At 46.5% G+C, this 19,490-nt stretch overlaps 2 protein-coding genes and 1 pseudogene across 2 annotated transcripts in view; 2 read left to right on the forward strand and 1 right to left on the reverse strand.

Moving 5' to 3' along the window:
* Window positions 1-1,582: 1,582 nt before the first annotated feature.
* On the forward strand, window positions 1,583-8,372 carry LOC121441788 (vesicle-associated membrane protein 3). Its single transcript, XM_041643089.1, has 5 exons — window positions 1,583-1,694; window positions 3,469-3,553; window positions 5,328-5,486; window positions 6,163-6,214; window positions 6,764-8,372. Coding segments are annotated over exons 1-5 (315 nt in total). The 5' UTR covers window positions 1,583-1,692; the 3' UTR covers window positions 6,781-8,372.
* On the reverse strand, window positions 4,457-4,628 carry LOC121441789 (annotated as a pseudogene).
* A 3,006-nt stretch (window positions 8,373-11,378) lies between the features above and the next one.
* LOC121441813 (period circadian protein homolog 3-like) overlaps window positions 11,379-19,490 on the forward strand; it is a 50,345-nt gene continuing 42,233 nt past the window's right edge. The window contains exons 1-5 of the mRNA XM_041643131.1: window positions 11,379-11,872; window positions 12,232-12,377; window positions 13,086-13,201; window positions 14,395-14,596; window positions 18,092-18,140. Coding sequence (XP_041499065.1) covers window positions 11,775-11,872; window positions 12,232-12,377; window positions 13,086-13,201; window positions 14,395-14,596; window positions 18,092-18,140 — 611 coding nt within the window. The 5' untranslated portion in view covers window positions 11,379-11,774. The remainder of the gene's footprint in view (window positions 11,873-12,231; window positions 12,378-13,085; window positions 13,202-14,394; window positions 14,597-18,091; window positions 18,141-19,490) is intronic.

The raw sequence follows: 19,490 nt of genomic DNA on the forward strand, positions 1-19,490 counted from the left end.
GCAATGGATTTACACACCCAGTGTTTCACTTAGAGCCACTTTCCCAGAGGACTTGCTTTCCACCTACATTGCGTGGTTTCTCAACACAACAATCATTTGTCTTAAGTGCAGGTACTTGAATGATAAATACAGATCTTACTCTAAATCCACCTGTTCTCATGTAGCATAGGGTACCCCTAAATTCCGTTTAAGCTCAAGGATGCCCTTGAACCTCTTACCTTTTTCCTATAGCTTTCAAATGCTGAGATTATGGGTGCCAACAGGCTGGGGTTTTGGGTTTGCTTTTTCCAGACAGGGTTTCTCTGTGTAACAGCTCTGGCTGTCCTGGAACTCAGTTTGTAGACCAGGCTGGCCTTGAACTCACAGAGATCCACCTCAGGCAGGGTCTTATGTGGTTCTGGGGATCAAACCCAGGACTCTGCATGTTAGACAAGTACTCTACCAAGTAAGCTATACTCCCCAGCTCTACTGGGTAGTTTTTTTAAAAAGACCTTTTCCAGCTTGCCTCCCTTAGTCCTCCCATCTCACCCCCATTTCACCTTTGTCCAGTCCTCTTCACTGAGGAGTTCTGCTTGTCTCCCTACCTCACTTCAGCAGATCTAGCTCCGAACAAGTGCCAGACTGTTTCACACTGAATCTCCCCACAGGAGTCCCTAACACTTTCTGGAACCCACTCCATTTAAATGCCATTGTCTTCTTCACATTTGTTTTTACTTAAGCCCAGGCCCAATTCTCCTGTTCTGTGCCCACTGTGTCCACTTGCACTTCCCTGGAACGTTCTTCATAGCTACCACTCAACCCAATACCCACTTCCGTGGCACGCTCTCATTTCCAATACACGTTTGCTTTTTGAATTACTATATTGAAGTGGAAGACTGCTTAGTGGTTTTCACTTAATGAGTCCACCAACTGACTTTAATTGGTCTGTTTAAGCACGTTGGGATACACTGCAACATATGTTACTCCCCCCATTTAACCAAAAGTTGAGAACCTCCTCTGCTAGGGCCAGAGAATTACAAAAACGAAGAAACTTAAGAGTTTTCTTCGTCAAGGCTCCCTTCAGGCATTGTAATATCCGTGCGATGGCAAATATTTGCCATGGCTGGCGAGAACACGAGAGGGGACTTATCCCAAGCCCTGTGGCCAAGACTCCAAGCGGACTTCCTATTGCTTCTTACCTTCCTCGGAAAAGAACTTTGGTTGTCTCTCAGGACCACAAGATTATTCTGGAACGTTAGGCACGTACGCTGTTTCTAAGGTTGTCACGACCCAGAGACAACGTGTGCAGGCTCAAAGAAATGTAAAACGCACCCATTCTTACTCTAAACTGCCTTTCCAGGGCTAGAGACAGGGCAGCGGTGACGCTTGAGGAAGCTGTTGCGATTCATTGGCGTCGAAGAGCCAGCCCAAGGGCGCAGGCGCAGGCGTAGCGCCCTAGCCCCGCCCACTCCTCCCCCGTCGAGCTCTGGCCCCTCCCAGTCTGCTCGGCAGGGCGGTTACAGCCCAAGCATCGCGCCTGGGCCCCGCCCACTTCCGGCGCGCCCTCCGCGGCCGGGAGCTCCTCCTCGGTTCCTGTCCGGCCCCAGCTCGTGACGTCACCGCAGCCCCGCCCATCTCCACAGCCTCGGTCGCTCGCCGCACGAGTCCGCAGACCCTCGGCTGCTTGCCGCCGCCGCTACCGCTGCCGCCAAAATGTGAGTGACGCGCCGCGCTGCGAGGCGAGGCGGGCTCCGGGGGCCGCAGCCCCCTCCTGGGACCCTCGTCAGGCGTGGTGGCCGCTGCTCGGGACCCGAACTCGGGTGGAGGCCTCGCGGGCCTGCGCGCAGCGCCCTGGGCCCGAAGTGGGCGGTGGCCCCGGGGTGCACTCTGCCCTCGGACGCTGCGGGCCGAGTCGGGGTGGCGCGGCGTCCCGGAGTGCCCCGCGGGCTGGCGGGCAGACGCGGAAGGGCGAGGGTGGGGCACCGGCTTCCAGAGGAAGCTGCCGCCACACCCCGTGGTTCCTTCCCCGAGGTCCTGGAGGGGCGGGGGCCACCCCGAGCTGAGGCTCGCTCTCTGCGCGGTGGTGCCCCCGAAAGTGCGGGAAACCCGAGTACGGCCAGGGGTGAGGCCCAGGTGGCGACCTCAGAAGAGCTGCCGCGGTCCCAGCAGCCCTTGGCCGTGGGTTTCGCTTCCCTTTTAAGCTGAAAACACTCTTGTTTGTAAATGGGTAAAATCCCTCTACCCAAAGTTGACACCACTTAAGATGTACCTGGTCAGACTGCTGTGCCCGACATCTCATTCAAAGAATTAAACTGGACCTGGCTTCACTTTAGCCAGCTACATATTCATTCTAAATTTTAGTAAGATGAAGAGGGGAAGACTATCTACCCTCTTCAGGGAGCTGTTAGGATTCATAGGACACATGGATACCTTTTGGCCCTAGAGCTCGGTTTATCTGTTTCCCTCCCAGACCTGGAGTTCTGTGAGACAGCCATCAGAAGTGTCGTGTCCTGTTGATAGACACGGTGCAAACTTCAAAGAACTGTTGTATCACCGACTGGACGACTGCTGTGTAGCGAGGCTCACCTTAGGTGCTGTCCTAGACACAGGAGGAGTTTAATGGAGGTCTTAAGGATTTCAAAGCAAGAGTAGTTATGAAAAGTGGGCGTGAGTGAAAGAGCATTCAAAGAACCTGTGGAAGAAGGCTTTCCCAAGAGAGTATTGCTTCAGCCCACCTTTCCATTCACACAAACCCAAGCACTACTTCTCCATTTTGCTATTTTGTGATTGTTTCTAATTATAATAAGACAGTTCTTGCCCCAACAAAAAGTCAGGCGAATACTCGGTGCCCTTAATCATTTGTGTGTCCTAAAGCAAGTTTGGGTTTTTTAATTTATTTATCATGTACAGTGTTCTGCCTGCAGGCCAGAAGAGGGCACCAGATCTCATTATAGATGGTTGTGAGCCACCATGTGGTTGCTGGAAAGTGAACTTAGGACTTCTAGAAGAGCAGCCAGTGCTCTTAACTGCTGAGCCATCTCTCCAGCCCCTAGCAAATTTTTTTTTTTTAAGAAGACCAAAAGTAGAGGTATCCAGCCTTAGAATCATGCACTTCATTGATAGAAGAAATGTTTCAGACTTTGGTCACCATCAACTGGGACAGTCTTGGGAATTATCAAGGGAGTATAAAAAAAAATGCATTAGTGCCTTTATTTCTTACTGCAGGACTGTTTTTTTCTTTTTAAAAAATTTCATTATAAGACTGAGTCCTGACATAAAAGTTTGTACACACACACGGCGTGGTATATGTGTGAGAACAGAGGACAGTTTCAGATGGTGCTGCGTTTGTCAAGTGCCCAAAGCTCTCATGTCTCCCCCTCCCATCTCACTGTAGGAGCACTGGGATTACGTGTTTGCCTTACCAAGTCTGGCTGATGTAAGTACATTGGAAATCATAACATACTCATGCTTCTGCCTTCTACCTTTCAGGTCCACAGGTGTGCCTTCAGGAAGTTCAAGTGCTGCCGCTGGCAGTAACCGCAGACTCCAGCAGACACAGAATCAAGTAGATGAGGTAGTGCTCTAAAATGCTGAAGTGTAACTTTTAAACAGACATGGGAATTCTGTCAGGAAAGTCACTGGAGCTGCAGAAAATTGCTCAGTGGTTAGGAACACTTACTGTTCTAGCAGAGGATCCAGGTTGGGTTCCAAGTACACGTATTTGGGCCACTCAACTGCCTTTAACTCTGGCCTCCAAGGGCAGCTGCATGCATCTGCATAGACACACACACATACATAATTTTAAAAAAATTACTGTTAGAAAAAAAGCATCATCAATGTGCAAGTATAAATTTTGACTATGTAGACGTCTTTCTAGATGTGTAGTTAGAGGACCACAGGGAAGATTCTGTGAGAAATTCAGACCAGTATTTCCATATTCTCTTTTTTCATATTCTTTATTTTTTATGTGTAGGAGTGTTTTGCCTGCATGTTGTAGAAGCTGTGTTTTAAGCACAAAGTAGACTCTTCCTGGTTTCATACTTAATTATCTACTATCAAATCAGATACCTAAAACAGATGATCCTGTCCCCGAAGTATGTCCTCAGAGCCACTTTGTAGAATGGGGTAATTAGATTGTTCAAGAAGGGTCAAGTCTTTCTGATCTGGTGTTTGTTTATTTGCTGTATGTCCTATAGCTAGGTTTACTAGTTACCTGGTATAGGCAGGTTTGTTGACGCTTTCTTTGGCAGTTGCTGAGGGACACATTGAAGGTGGAACTGCTGTAGCCCAGCATTCTCTCTGGAACTCTCAAGCTAGAGGACTCTTACGGTGTCTTTTGTTTGGGTGTGTTCATGTGTACAGTAAACTGTGAGAACCTCAGGCCAACATTTCCATATTCATTTTTAAAAAAATAATAAACATTTTTATTTCTCTGATAACTTTAAAATGTAAACATCCTGTGATTTAGCCACAGGCTTTACTTCCAACTAACCTCCTCATTAGGTCTCAGTTCCCTTTGAAAGAGCATAGTCTTATTCCAGAAGGCCGTTAGCTTTTGGTCATCCCTTCTGTCTATTTAGCATCCAAAGACAAATCCTACAGAGACATGTAACCCAGTGATCACATACATGCTGAAGCAGGGTCATCATGACTGCTGCAGCCTGGTGCCAAGCACGACCTCACGACCAAGGGCAGCAGTAAGGATTTTTTTTTTCAAGATTTATTGTTATTTCATCTGTGTTAGTGTTTTGACTGCATGTATGTGTACTGCATGTGTGCAGTGCCTTCGGAGGCCAGAAGAGGGCATCAAAACCCTTAGAACTGGAGTTGCAGAAGGTTGTCAGCTGCTGTGCAGCCAATGCACTTAACTGATGAACTACTTCCTGGTTCCCTACTTCTATATTTTTATAGGGTTTCTCAGTGTAGCCCAGGCCGTCCTCAGTCTCGAGAACTCTGTAGACCAGAATTTCTTACGTGGAGCAGTAGATATCCTCTTACTTTAAACTAGGATGTCTTTGTTTCCTTAACTGATTGCCCTGGCCAGAACTGCCAGTGTAGAGCCATGAAAGTGAGTGCCCTATTCTGTTTCAGACCTTAGAGGAAGCTGACTCTCTCACCGTGGCATGCAGTGGTAGTGTGGATTTCCCCAGCACTGCCCATTATTGATGTTCCCTTCTCTCACCGGTTTGCTAAGTGGATTTATCACAAAGACCTGGGCCTCCTTTTTTAAGTGAAAGTTTACCTCAAAGTAATAAAATGCTGACCTGGGCGGGGGAGGTGCCCGTAGAGTTCATGTGGAGTTTTGTTCTTCCTCTCCTTCTTGTGTAACTGGAACCATGTCCGTTTAGGTGGTTGATATCATGAGAGTCAACGTGGACAAGGTGTTAGAAAGAGATCAGAAGCTCTCGGAGCTAGATGATCGCGCAGATGCACTGCAGGCAGGTGCTTCTCAGTTTGAAACAAGTGCTGCCAAGCTGAAGAGAAAGTACTGGTGGAAGAACTGCAAGGTAATGCCCTTCTGAAAGACCTTCCCTTTAGACCCTCCGTGCCAGAGTGTTGCAGAGGCCACAGCATTGCATTCTGTGACTCTGGGTGGATCTGAGCCAACCGGGAGTCTACTTCACTTTTCCTTGCCCACAGCTTGGAATCCAATCTCATGTTTTGTACTAAAGTTAAAAGATATGCAGAATAAAACTGTCCCAAACCAGCCCTGGGCATTAGATCCCCGCCTAGGTACCTGAGAACACACTGATAAGGTAGTTCTGGCTTTGATACTCAGTTTGCAGGCCATTCTAGGAAAGACTCTGATTTCAAAAGTTAAATGCTGAGAAGTTCTCCTGCTCAATGAAAGAAGAGAAAGCCACATACAAATATTGCTCAAAGCAGGCTTACATAGTTAGCAGATGAGAGCGTCTGTGATTACATTGCAAATACTTTTCTGTCATGCTTTCTTTAGAAAGGATACATGGGACAATCAGTAGCTTGTGTGGAAATTTGTTTTTCCAGGGGCCGTGGAGGATTGGAACACATTTTTGAAAGCCCATAACTAAATTTTAGGCCTTAACTGAAAACGTTAAATTTAGGCTTTAGAAATGATAACTTATTTCACACTACAGTGTTTGCTATTTCAGTGAGCGCTCTCTGTCTGTTTTTGCAATGTTAAATGGACCTGTCTTGTTGCAGATGTGGGCGATAGGGATCAGTGTCCTGGTGATTATTGTCATCATCATTATTGGTGAGTTCCCCCCTTATTCACAGATGTTTGCATGTGCAGGAGCAAAGGATGAAGGTTAGTTCATTCCAAGGTTCTCTTTACCAAATAATTTGAATATTTGAGAGTTTTTTAGGATGGTGGTGTGGAGGGAGGTTTGAGGCAGAGTCTCACTGTTCAACTCAACCTGACCTTTAACTTGTGATCTTCTCACCTCAACCTCTCAAGTGTTAGGATTATAGGTATGTACCACCACCATATTGACCCTAAATATTTGATTTGTGTAATAAAGTCTGGTGTTTTAGATAGATAGGTACATACACACATACATACATACATTAATCCTTTGAAACTGGAATATCATTCCTACTAACTGGTCAATTTTTCTTTCCTGTGTCGTTTTATGTTTCCTTTTGTGTAATATAGTGATTAGCTGAGACCACCTTGCTCCATCCCAACTGGCCAAATCGATTTCTTCCTGTCCTTATTTAGACAATAGAAGCCCATATTGAGTATCTATGCAAAAAGACTAAACTGCCCTTTCACTGTTTCTAAATCTTCCCTGCTTCTTAGTGTGGTGTGTCTCTTAATGAAGATCCTGGTGAAACCGAAGCCTACTGTTCAGGAGCGTTTTCAAGACTTTCTACTTAGAACCTGCTATGTTATTGAGCTTACCTACTGTTTTTTGTTTTTTTTTTTTTGTCCAAATGATTATTTTTGTTAGTTTACATACAGTTCAGTGCCTAGGAAATGTGCCTTTGTTTAAATATACACTCCAAATGGGGGTGTGAGCTGCCCTGCCCACATTTTGCACAGTGCCTTCACAGAGCTATGCACCGACTAGGAAAGAGGACTTCTGTTGCTCCAGAGTGCTGGAGTCAAGGTGGATGTTGTCACTGATGACTCGCTGTGGATTCCAGGAAGGGGATTCTATTCAAGTCAGTTGTCCCCACACCTGACATCGTCTTCAAAACCACATTTTCAAACCTTTGGGTGATTAGATTCCCAACTTGTGCCTTCCAAGAACACTACTGCCTAGTAAACATCGGTGGCAATAACAGGGTGAGCCTTATTTTGATACTGGCTCCTTTTCCTTAAGAGGACCCTCCTTTCTGTAAGCACTACTGACTCCTGCTGTATTTAAGATGCTCTCATGTTAGGTGTGAAGATGTTTACTTTTTTGTTCTTGTTGTGTATCACTTCTCAGAGTATTTTAATCAAAAATAACCCTTTAAAATGTTTTTGTAGAACTATGACCAAAGTATTTTTGCCAAAAGTTAAATACAAATAAAATGTCCATAAGTCTGTCCCTAATAGACAAATTCAAACAATGTGCCAAATGTAACTCAAGGTGCCCTTCAAGAAAAAAGTGTTAATTCTGTGTGAGCCTTCAGCATTTTTACAGTCCTTTCTGTGCTGTAGATAATGCTACTCCTTCAGATTTGGTTTCTTTTATAGAGTTATAGAGGTAAGCTAAAGTCAGACCTATAGATAAGGCATTTAGCCAGCAGTTTGCAGACTGAAGTAGAGGCTGCGGTCACTGGTGCAGTGTGAGCAGCAGCTCCGCAGCCTCACGTCAGTTTGCACAGACCTGAGATCTTGAATGCTGTTTCTGCTTTTGCTCATACCCCACTTCCTAAACCGGTCCTCTGTATTGTGCTTGAGGTAAGGTATTGGCCACTTCCAAGTGGAGAGCTAAGCAGAGATGCCTGTTGCTCTTAAGCCATAGCTATTGCCATCTGAAACACTTTCGTTGTGTGTCTGAGACTTTCATCAAGGCATGGTTCAAAGTTGAGAGTTCAGGCATGAATGAACATAAGAAATCAGTGAGGAAGAAACAGGCTTTCTTTGCCTATGGCAGTGCCACTAGAATGCCCTGGATTTTGTGTGTGCAAAGTGGCATCAGTCAAGGCATAATAGAATCTGGTTCCAGTTTTTTATTTGTTCCCCTGACATTACTGAAACAATAAAACTATTGAAAGTGTGCCCCACTATGGGAAAGCAGCATCAGCCTAGGGCCTCTGTCCTGGTCTGACCCACAACCTTGGTGCTGTCTCCTCCATACTCAGACCCATGTAACTCATTGGCTCCTGCGTTAACACAGTAATACCTCGCTTGTCTGTGCATTTAGCTGGGAACTTTCCCGCTATGATGTCCTAAATAAAGTTGTTTATTAACATGATCCTGCCTTGTGTTCCTTGAAGCGGGGTGGGTACACCTGATCCATGTCCTAAAACTTCTCCTTGCTGTCCCCCCCCACCACATACTACCTTTTGTCTCTTACCCACCCCCCCCACCTCCCCCCCCCCCCCCCCCGCTGCAGCACAAGTTTCCCTGAGCAGCTGGAGATCCCGTCCTGTGCTAGGCTTCCCTTGGACAACAGAACTGATAAGATGAATATATATTAGAGGAAGGTTTATTAGGTTGGCTTATGTGATATCATCTGCTTCACACTGAAGAAGCTGGGAATGATGGAACTGTAGCCGGCCTAAGCATGACAGACATGACTCTGGCAGGCCCTGCCCTTCTCTCCTATTCCCTCCCTAAAAAAACATTAGATTACATTCCTAAAGCTAGCCCCCAAGGTCTATTCCCCTATTCAGCCACTTCTCCTCCTGTGACTGACTACCAAGGTCCAGCTGTCAAAGTATTGAAGTCCAGCAATCAAAAAACCCCCTTTGGCTCACCTGATTAACATGCCCAATTAAAATTAAAGACCTCATCCAAACACGGGGTTTCCCCTTTTCCCTTTATAAGCTGCCATTTTCCTATGGATCACGTCTGTCTCCCTCCAGGACAAACATCCCTGCCCCTTCTACCTTGTTCCCTTCCCTTCTCCCTCATCCTCTATCCCCTATCTTTGTCTCTTTTTCTCTGCCCTTTGTTCCTTTGGGGCAAATAAATCTCCTTTGTGCTGAGACCTTGGCCTTGGGGTGTGCTGAGCTGATCTGCTCCAACCCACCATTCCCTTACAGAGAACTTGGTAGCTGTTCAGTTCATGAGGCCAAGTGCTTCTGCAGTTCCAGCCCAGCACTGCAGGCTGGGGTATTCCTGGAAAACCTCTGGTCTTCGGACCATGCTGAAGCCCAGAGAAGCTGAGATAACAGCAAAGTGCAGCCACATCAGGGCGGATGAACTCCAGTGAAAGAGGCTCACGGGCAAAAAGCAGAGCATCCTTCCATCACCGTTACCTGGGCTGCCGCCAAAAATGGCTGCCTACACAGGGTAGGTCTTCCCCACTTGCTATAATCTGAGCAAGAAAATCCTCCAGGATTGCCTGCCCAGCAGGTTGCCTTTCAGCTGATTCCAGACCCAATAAAGTCAACAGTGTCACACACCCCAAATTAAAGTGCTTCTCGGTGCAGAGATGAGTTAGGAGCTGGCTTGAAGGTAGGATGTGGCCTGTGGGTTTCTTAAAATAGGGGCTGGAGAGATGGCTCAGAGGTTAAGAGCATTGCCTGCTCTTCCAAAGGTCCTGAGTTCAATTCCCAGCAACCACATGGTGGCTCACAACCATCTGTAATGGGGTCTGGTGCCCTCTTCTGGCCTGCAGGCATACACACAGACAGAATATTGTATACATAACAAATAAATAAATATTTAAAAAAAATATGGTCTTCTGGAAGTAATCTGGAAAGTTGGCCTTGGCACACCACACCCCCACCAGCCAGATAGGTAAATACGGATGGTTGGGCCCTTCCGTTCGGACCGGCTCACAGGTTCACAGGTTCAGCTAACCTGCTCTGCACCGGGATGGCCTGGCAGATGCAGTGCTCTTCAGTGCTGTCGGCCCACCCACTTCCCTCACCCCAAGGCACCACTGAGGCTCAGTTTCCCCTTCTCAGTGAAAACATCCTCCAGTCCATTTCCCAATCCTCTTGCCTCCTCCCTTAACCTCCATCCTTCCCATTCCACCAGCTTCTTCTTTATCATCATCTCAGACTTTCAGGGGTCATTTGTGTTGTATGTTGAGTGTAGAGACTTTTGTCCTGTCCTCAGAGAGTACAATAATCTCTGCTCAGGTGTGCACACAATAGCTGTATAATGAATGCTTCTTAAAGAAGAGCTTGGCAGTAGAGTGGTCCGGTGTAGAGAAAAACTACATAATGTGGATAACTGCCCTCTGTCACTTTCCTCTTCTTTGACCTAGAACATCTTTCATTCATCCAAAAAATACTGTGTGTACCTTTTTTTTTTAGATTCTATTATTTCTCTGCTGTGTGTCTGGATATGTGCACGTGCGTGCAAGTGCTTTTATCCACGAGGGCGTTGGATCCTCTGGAGCAGGAATTACGGATACTTGTGAGGCACCTGATAGAGGGTGCCTGGGAACCGTCCAACGGACGGACAAGGCGCTCCCCTCTAAACTGCTGCGCCATCTCCTACCCCCACCCCTACCCCCGTGTCTTCTTGGTGTACCCAGGCAGCAGAGGGCTGGAGCTCTGCCCTGTTGATTTCATTTCGGAAGAGTAGAGATAGATGAAAAGAGCGTCCCGGATGTTTCCTGGAAAAGGGGGCGTCGTTTACATATGTTCATTTTCCTCCTGTTGCTAAATGAATCTGTAACTTCAGGGCAGCCAGGGAAGTTACCTTGTATCATTAAATTTCTATTTCTGAAAATTCGGTTGGATTCTACCTGGGTCCATTCGCCTGTAGCTGGCATTCGGGAGGAGACAGCAAGTTTAGGAAAGATTAAAACAATAGGAAACCAAGAAGATCGTTCATGCCAAAGCACGGCGTCCCCTCGAGGAGCCTCACAAGTGCGGCTGGGAAACCAGGCTCCACTCACCTGTCGGCCGCGCAGGCCACGCCCCTGACCCGCCCCTCCTGACTGACAGCTCCGAGGCCCCGCCTCCGGGAGGCCCAGCCGTAGACTGCGCGTCTAGGCCTTAGCGTCCTCACGGCCACTCCGCCCCCGACCCGGGCTCCTGGCGGACGGGATTGGCCGAGAGCCGACCTCGCCCGACCCGCGCGTTACGTAAGGTTCTCCGGGGCCTTTGCACCCGCCCACCCGCCCGCGGTTATGTAACCCCCCGCCGTGCCGAGACTGACTCCGCCCCCGGCCCGCCCCTGGCCAGTGGAGTCTCTCGTAGCCGGCCGCCAGGACCAGTCGCGCGGCGGAGGGGCGTGGCCGGAGCCCTAGCGCGCAGGGGGGCGGGGTCGGCGGCGGCTCAGCACGCGGCTGGCCTCGAGACCTGGCGGCGCGCGGGTGGGCGAGGGCTTGGCTGGAGGGAGGCCTCCGACGCTGCATGATCAGCCGCTCTGCCCCGGCCTTCCGCCCGGGCGGTCGCCCCGGAACTGTGCGCTATGAGACGTTTCTTGATGGTCGCCGACTTCCCAGTATGGACGGTGGAAAAGTTGGTTCGGGCTGAACGAGCTCCCTGAGAGCCGCGGCGGGGTCCGACCAGCCCGCTTCCGGCGTCGAGGTGTCGGTGTAGCTCGTCACCCGAGCAGAGACTGTGAAAATGCTGAGGAGAAAAGTGCCCCTCAGATGAGCGTGGTCGGCGACCAGTCTCTCCCGAAGGCGATGGCAGGGACAAGCCGGGTTTGGTGGCTGGCTGCAAACTGAGGGCTGCCAGGCGGGATGGACCCCTGTGGAGACCCGGCAGTAGGCGGCGACTGGCCCCAGGACAGGGGACAGGAGGGTCCGCTGCTGGGCACTTTCGTGGACAGCAGCCACAGGTGACGCCGGGTAGCCTTCCCTGGAGCTAGCTAACAACTTTTTTTGTTGTATTTTTGACCCCGGGGGCAGAGAGTGTCAGAGGAGGCGACACGACGGGGAACTTTTGGACACTTGAGTAAGAATCGATGGGCGGAGGGGTTACTAGAGTAAATTACCAGAGTAGGAAAGAAGTGGCCAAGTGGTTAAAGAATTCGACGGAGTTAGGTAGAGCTGAAGGGAGGTTGGAGAGTGTCAAATGTGCCCTACCTGCAAGAGAAAGGTCATTAACCCGAGTGAGTTGGTGCGTCCAAACACCCTAAAAAACAGATACTTCTGAATGTCCACCATTGCCACTTCTGTGTGTGTTTTTTCTATTCAGTGAACATGAAGACAGAAACAGAATATCTGAAGAACTTATAATGATTGTCCAAGAAATGAAAAAGTATTTTCCAGCCGAGAAACACACTAAACCCAGCACCCTAGATGCCCTTAACTATGCCGTACGCTGTGTGCATAGCGTGCAAGGTAAATGAGTTGCAAAGAATAGGGTGCACTGGGGTTCTCCAGAGGCTTGAGCGTCTTTGTGGCCAGGACAAGCCAGGCTGGTTATGAAGTGACGCTTTGGGCTTTCCAAAGCCAGGAGGATGGGATCTGTCTGAGAGTTTACTAACTGCAGTCTCTGCAGATCTGTTGCAAGAGTAGAGTTTAGCAGTCAAACTAAGACTCGAAGACCTTTTTCAAGAAGCATTGCCTTCCTTGGAGGTTCCAAGAGAAAAGACATGTATGCTTTCCTGTCATGCACATGTCTTGGAAGTGCAACCACAATATAAAAAATTGGCTAAATTAAAGGACAAACATTTTTCCTTCCTCTCTGACTTTCTTTCTTGAGTAGTCTGTAAGTTGCTATGTCTTTAGCACAAACCTCTTTGCTTCACCTGTGACAAATAAGTAGTTTGTGCATGCTAATGCTTCCTCCATAAAGAAATGTGTGTGTGAACTTTTAATTTCTTTAACTAGCTTTAGAACTGTAAATGGTTTTTGTCCCCTGTAACCTAGAGCATGCAGGATTTATAAAATTCATAGTCTTAAGTTTGCATAACTGACCATATTTTTGATGCAAGCCAAACATGACCTGGTTTTGAGGGAAATAAGTCAGCTTGCTAGTGCTAAGACATGACTTCCTAAAGATGCTGCTTTCACTGGATTACCCATTTATCTCCCTTTGTTTCTTAGCAAACAGAGACTTTTTCTCAAATCTCAGTCCACACGGAGCACCTCAGACAGACGTGTCTGCGCACGGTCTTGAGGAGCTGGCCAGTCTCACTTCTGAACAAGCTTCCAAGAACACAGTAAGTAAGATTTCATGAGTTTTGCCTTCTCCAATGAATGAGGTGACTTCTCCTAAGGACCTTCTCTAGGTGTTAAAATAGTCATTGAAAGCATCTCTTGCTGAGGTAAACAAAGGTGAAACTGCTGAGAAGGTGCTGTGTGGTGTTTCCGGCCTGTGGCAGAGCATCTGAAGGTAGACTGCAGCTCGCGCTCTAATGCAGCCTCGTGTGTGAGCTGTCAGGTTCTTTCCTCCCCTCACCATCCCATGTTCTCTACTATAAAAAGGAAAGAAGCAGCCAACCGAACATGGCAGAGTAATTTCCTGCGCCTTATTCTAATCTCCAAATTGTTACTTTCTATTTGTATCATTCTTAGTTCCAATACCTACTCCCTCAAGTTGAAGCAGCTGGATTAGGTAGAGCAGGTGAGTTGAGATGTCATTTTTATGGGGAAGTTTTGGAAGAGACCTTTAGTGTGTGCGTATATACATCTCTTCTTATTGACAGTAATTAAGCCTCATATTTTATTGATGGTGGAGACGCCTTAATTTGATATTTAAATTTGAGCATCGCTTTAACTTAATGTTTTTGTAGGTATTACAAGGAGTCATGTAGTGTTTCCTAAGAGAGCTTGTTCTGCTAACGAGCTTAGTGCTGTAGTAGGTGTTTAAAGAAACAGCTTCTGAGGAAACATTCACCATAAGTCTAGACAGGGAAGCAGGTCCACGTGAGCAAGAACAGTGGCCGATTATCAGTGAAGTCGGTGACTGAAGCGAACAGGACCTGAGGCGCAGTTCTTATGTAATGAGGTCTGTGGAGGGCAGCTTGTGAAGGAGGCAGATCTTGAGCTCTGTCTTTAAGCATAGAACCTGTATGACTGACAGGAAGACAGTCCCCTCCTGGGGGAGAGTCTTTAGCAGAAGAGAAAAGCCTATGTGCCGCATACATATTTAGTCTGCTCAGGAGCTGGTGTGGGTTTGTGGCATCGAGATCAAACTTTCAGGAAGCCTAGTGTCCTTTTTATAATGGCTGCTAAGAAGCATGCTGGAGAAAACTATTTAGGAAGCTTTGTTCTTTACGAGGGGGGTGTGTGTGCGTGTGGGCACACACGTGTATTTTAAGCCTTGGATTATGGTAGAAATCCAGAAGAAACTGACTTTTCAGAGAGTACTGTGTGTAAGTTTTTCAATTTTTGTCTGATCTGTTTTTCCCAGGATACCTTTGTGGCAGTGCTTTCCCTTGTGTCTGGACGGCTAGTGCACATTTCTGAGCAGGCTGCTTCGATCCTGAACTCTAAGAAAGGTTCCTTGACGTCCTCGCGCTTTGTCGACCTGCTTGCCCCTCAAGACGTGAGGGTGTTCTACACACACACTGTTCAGAGTCAGCTTCCTTTCTGGAGCAGCCAGACCCAAAGAGGTAATGAGACCAATGTTAGGGTGAGTTATCTTGCCCCGGGATCTGGTCATGCTTACAGAAGTAGTACAGCATACATGTTTTCCTTATTCTTTGTGCTTCATTTGTGTATTTACTTATTTTTCTTTTTTGTTTTTTGAGACAGGGTTTCCCTATGTAGCCAAGGCTGTCCTGGACCTCACTTTGTAGGTCACACTGGCCTCAAACTCAGGGATCCGCCTGTTTCTACATCTTTTTTTTTTTAAGATTTATTTATTATGTATACAACATTCTTTCCTCCATGTATGCCTGCACGCCAGAGAAGGGCACCAGATCTCATTACAGATGGTTGTGAGCCACCATGTGGTTGCTGGGAATTGAACTCAGAGGACCTCTGGAAGAGTAGCCTGTGCTCTTAACCACTGAGCCATCTCTTCAGCCCCATTTCTACGTCTTTAGTGCTGGGATTAAAGGCATGCACCACAACAGGCTTTATTCTCCTCTATAAAAGGAACACAATAAAATGGTATTTTTGTCATTTAGTGACATAACAAACCAGTACATTTCTTTTTATAAACTTAAATTTTTCAGATTTTATATGAAAAATATCTTTGATTACCAGCATACTTCACAGCGGGTGACGGCAATACAGGCACTCTTCCCTTGGAATCCATACAACATGCTTTCTTCCTGTGCAGTCTTCAAGATCCCTTTGTGTAACAGCTTTGACTTTATAGACAAGATGCTGATCACCCCTACTCAGTTTTTCTGGCCCTAAAAGTCCATGGATCTCATAACTTTGTTTCCGTGTGAAATGCTTGTTTGTCTGAACCAGATATGCAGTCACAGGAAAGGGTTTATTTGGCTTACATGTCTCATCATAGTCCATCACTTGGTGGAAATCAGAAAAGGAACTCAAACAGGACTGGAACCTGGAGGCAGAGGCCCAGAGGGGAGCTGCTTGCTGTCTTGGTTCACATGAATTCCTCAGCTTGCTTTCTTATAGAACCCAGGACCACTAGCCCAGGGATGGCATCAACCACCATGGCTGAGCCCTCCCTCACTGATTGCTAATTGAGAAAATGTCTTACAGCAGGATCTCATGGCAGCACTTCCTCAGCTGAAGCTCCTTCCTCTCTAACGACTCTAGCTTGTGTCCGGTTGACACACAAAACCAGCCAGTATATAGAGCCAAAAATGGCCTTAAACTGTAATCTGTCTGCCTCTTCCTCCTGAGCAATGGGATTGTAGTCATATGCCACCAGGTAAACTTATGCAGTACTGGGGATCAAACTTAAGGTTTTGTGCAGACTAGACAAGCATCTCCTGACTGAACTACATCCCGTTTATATGTGTATGAGTGTTTTTCCTGCTTGTCTGTCTGCACCACATGGGCTTCAGGCCCCATGGAAGCCATAAAAGAACATTAGATTCCCTAGAACTGGAGCTCCAGACAGTTGTTAGCTGTCATCGTGTAAGTGCAGGGAATTGAGTCTGGGTCCTCTAGCAGATTAATCAGTATCTTAACACTGAGCCATCCCTCTAGTGCCCTTTTTTTTCTAATTATCAAAAAAAAAAGTTCATTTTATAGTTCTGAAAAGTGGAAAACAGGTAAGCATGGTAGCTAATCCCAGCATTCTGGAGAATGAGTCAGGGTGTGACTTCAAGGCCATTGTGGTCTACATTGGTGAGAAATCCTAAGAAAGTGTAGCACAAGATTTACTGTTTCTAATCATGTTTAAGTTCAGGGATTAATAGTATGAAATATGTTTACACTCTAGTGAAACAGACTGCCACGACTTTATTACCTTTTGGCCTCCACGTTTATGGTGTTTTAAATCAAGTGCTCTCTACCTTCCTCTAGCTCCGTTATCTCTCTTTTCCCATCTTAAAAATACTGCTATTGTTCATCTTCCTTTCCTAAATACTTGAAGGCGTAAGTCATAAACAATGCCACACCAGTTTGGAATTATGATTAATAGGGTGGTATTTATTTAAAGGGGAAAAAACTTACAGATCCCCGTCAGCCCTCTGCGCAACCAGGAAGGGAGTCTAGTGCCGGCAGAGCAGGAAGTGAAGAGAGAGAGGAGAGGGAAGTGGCCGCTTTTTTAAAGGGAGAGAGACCACGCCCCAATGGGCTGGTATCTCAGCAGCGATAGGCTGGAGGAGTGGGAGGACCTCCAGTAACAAATACTGGTTTCAACATTCATTGTCTGTTTTTCTGCTTTCATCAATGACCCATTCTACGAACATTCAACACTTGGGGTCAGTGATCCGTTCTAGATTTGGCCAGAACTGTTCTAGATGCTGGGTTGATAAACATGTTGCCAGCTCTTTCCGGTTTTGTTTTTTGTTTTAATTTTTGTCTTTTGCTTTTTTTTTCCTTCAGCAGTGTTTGTATAGGTTAATCATTGCCATGATATTTTCATCCCTCCTAAAACTTTACTGTATCCTGAAATCATTACTTCTGCGATGCAGGCCTGATGTGCATCTGGTTTATTCCGAATAGTATACTTCTGCTATGTAAATCTGAGGTTTGAGCTTCAGCTGAGAACAGGTAGTAAGCTCCATGTCCGTTCTGGGCAGTGCCCATGCTACCTGCTTCAGTCTCCTCTGAGCTTAGAGGACATCAGTGGACACAACACAGAATGCTGCATCCTCTATGGTCAGTTTGGCCCTGTTTTAGAACACGCTTCCACTTAGTGTCAGTTGTATAGACCTCTCAGAAGGACTGGATGGCTGTTCAGAACTCACTTTCAGCTTGTGGAGTACCTTATGGGCTTGTGTCCACTGAGATCACAGAGTCTGCCTCGTGGTGAACATAGAAGCCTGGTGTAATGTGTAAATGGTGTGAGCAAAAGGCAATTTTCTGATTCTTTCTATCATCCTTCCCTTAGCTGTGCAGAGACGTCGTCCTCTTCAGTATTTTGGACCTGCGGGTTCTCACTCATTATGTTACTGTGTATTTTTGCAGTTTTTCATAGTTCTGTAACTTAGGTCTTTTTACTTCAGTGAAGCGTTTGGGCAGAGGTTCTGCCTCCTCATTTGACTCTAACATGTATTTGCCTCTAGGTTGTCACAAGAAGGCAGAAGTCTGTCACCTCTAGGTTGTCACCAGGAAGGCTGGCTAAAACAAACACTGCAGTAATTGGTCTCGTCCTCGAGAGATGACATTAGCAGTACATTAGAGTCATGAAGGGTCATGCGTGTAACCTAGAGCACAGTGTTAGATCTCCCCAAGAGCAGAACAAAAGCAAAGGAAAACAGTCACATTCATGTGCATCAAAGAACTGAAGTCTGAAGTCACTCCACAGTTCCCCAGGCTGTTAGAGTGGACCAGACTGTCGTCAGACCGTCACAGAGACATAAGTGGATGTGCTTAGCTGGAGAGTAAGGGGAAGATGGCAGGGTCAGACGAAGGAAAGCGCAGGCCCAGATGAGAGCAGAGTGGTGGGACAGGATTGCTTCCCTGAGGAGCTGCCTGTGAGGGACACAACGGCCATTTTCCTTTGTTTCCAGCTTCACAGTATGGATCTGCATCAGTGAAATCCTTCTTCTGCAGAATCTGGTAAGTAAAGGGTATGGAGGCTCAGAATGTGGTGATGCTTTCACATTCAGCCAGATTCTGCTATAGATACAACAACGTGAGACGGAACAAATAAACAAAAATCTCTTTTGATTCTTACATGAGAATTTGTATGTGACTGGGTGGTTGTGGCACATGCCTTTAATCCCAGCACTCGGGAGACAGAAGCAGGCAGATCCCTGAGTTGAAGGCCAGCCTGGTCTACAGAGTGAGTTCTAGGACAGCTAGGGCTGTTACGCGAGAAACCCTGTCTCAAAACAAACAAAAAATTTGTATGTGATTGAGAAGAAAAAAAGACTGAAAGATAAATGCTAGCCCCGTATATCATCAGAGCCCTTGGTTTGAAGTTAACAATAAAACTGTTTTGAGCCAGGCAGTGGTAACACACACCTTAGTCCCAACGCTCAGGAGGCAGAGGCAAGTAGATCTCTGTGAGTTCAAGGCCAGCTAGGTCTATAAGAACTAGTTGCAGGACAGGCTCCAAAGCTACACAGAAACTCTATCTCAAAAAAACAAAACAAAACAAAATGTGTTTTGAGCCCCATTTTATTTGCTTTTCGTTTTTCAGTCACATTTAAAATTAATTTTTAAAATTTCCCCACACCTATCTCTTAGTTTTTATAATTTTTAATAGCAGGCCTTAAAAAGAGAGTGATGTAGAAGAAAATTGACCACACCTTAACAGAAGTGACTTCTTGTAGATAGTTGTCACCCTCTAAACAAATTACTATAATGTTGCTTTCATTGTAAAAAGAAAAACTTTTTAACTTGCTATTATTATTTTTATTTTGAGACAGGGTTTCTCCGTGTAGTCCTGGCTGTACTGAAACTCACTCTATAGACCAGGCTGGCCTCAAACTTATGGAGATCCACCTGTCTCTGTCCTTTGAGTGCTGGAATTAAAGGCGTGCACCACCATGCCCAACAAGAAAAAACATTTTTAAGTGTCACTATTGTTAACAGCAGTATTTAAGTTAGTAACTACTCCAGATGTTTAGAGAAGGAAAATGTTTATAATGGAAATAACCAAATATTCTGTAAAACTGGGGGGATTTGAGCTAATAGTGTTTGTGGACCTAAGCAGGAGGGATAATCCGACTGACAGTCAACAGGTAGGAGGGCTGTATGGTTTACTGTGTCCTTCAGTGCCTTTATCAGAAACAAGCCTGAAATAGAGTAAATGTGGGGGCATCCCTGCAGGTGTCAGACAGGCAAGCCAACCAGGAAGAGATAAGAAGGAAAACCTGGTACAGATTGACTTTGTCAGCCTGGATCAGACTTCACAGAGTTAATGACAGGAGGTTTATTCCCAGTGTATTTAAGCCCAGTACA

The sequence above is a fragment of the Microtus oregoni genome, unplaced genomic scaffold (genome assembly GCF_018167655.1).
Source record: "Microtus oregoni isolate MIOR12 unplaced genomic scaffold, Mior012 000081F_ref0000091, whole genome shotgun sequence".
NCBI lineage: Eukaryota > Metazoa > Chordata > Mammalia > Rodentia > Cricetidae > Microtus > Microtus oregoni.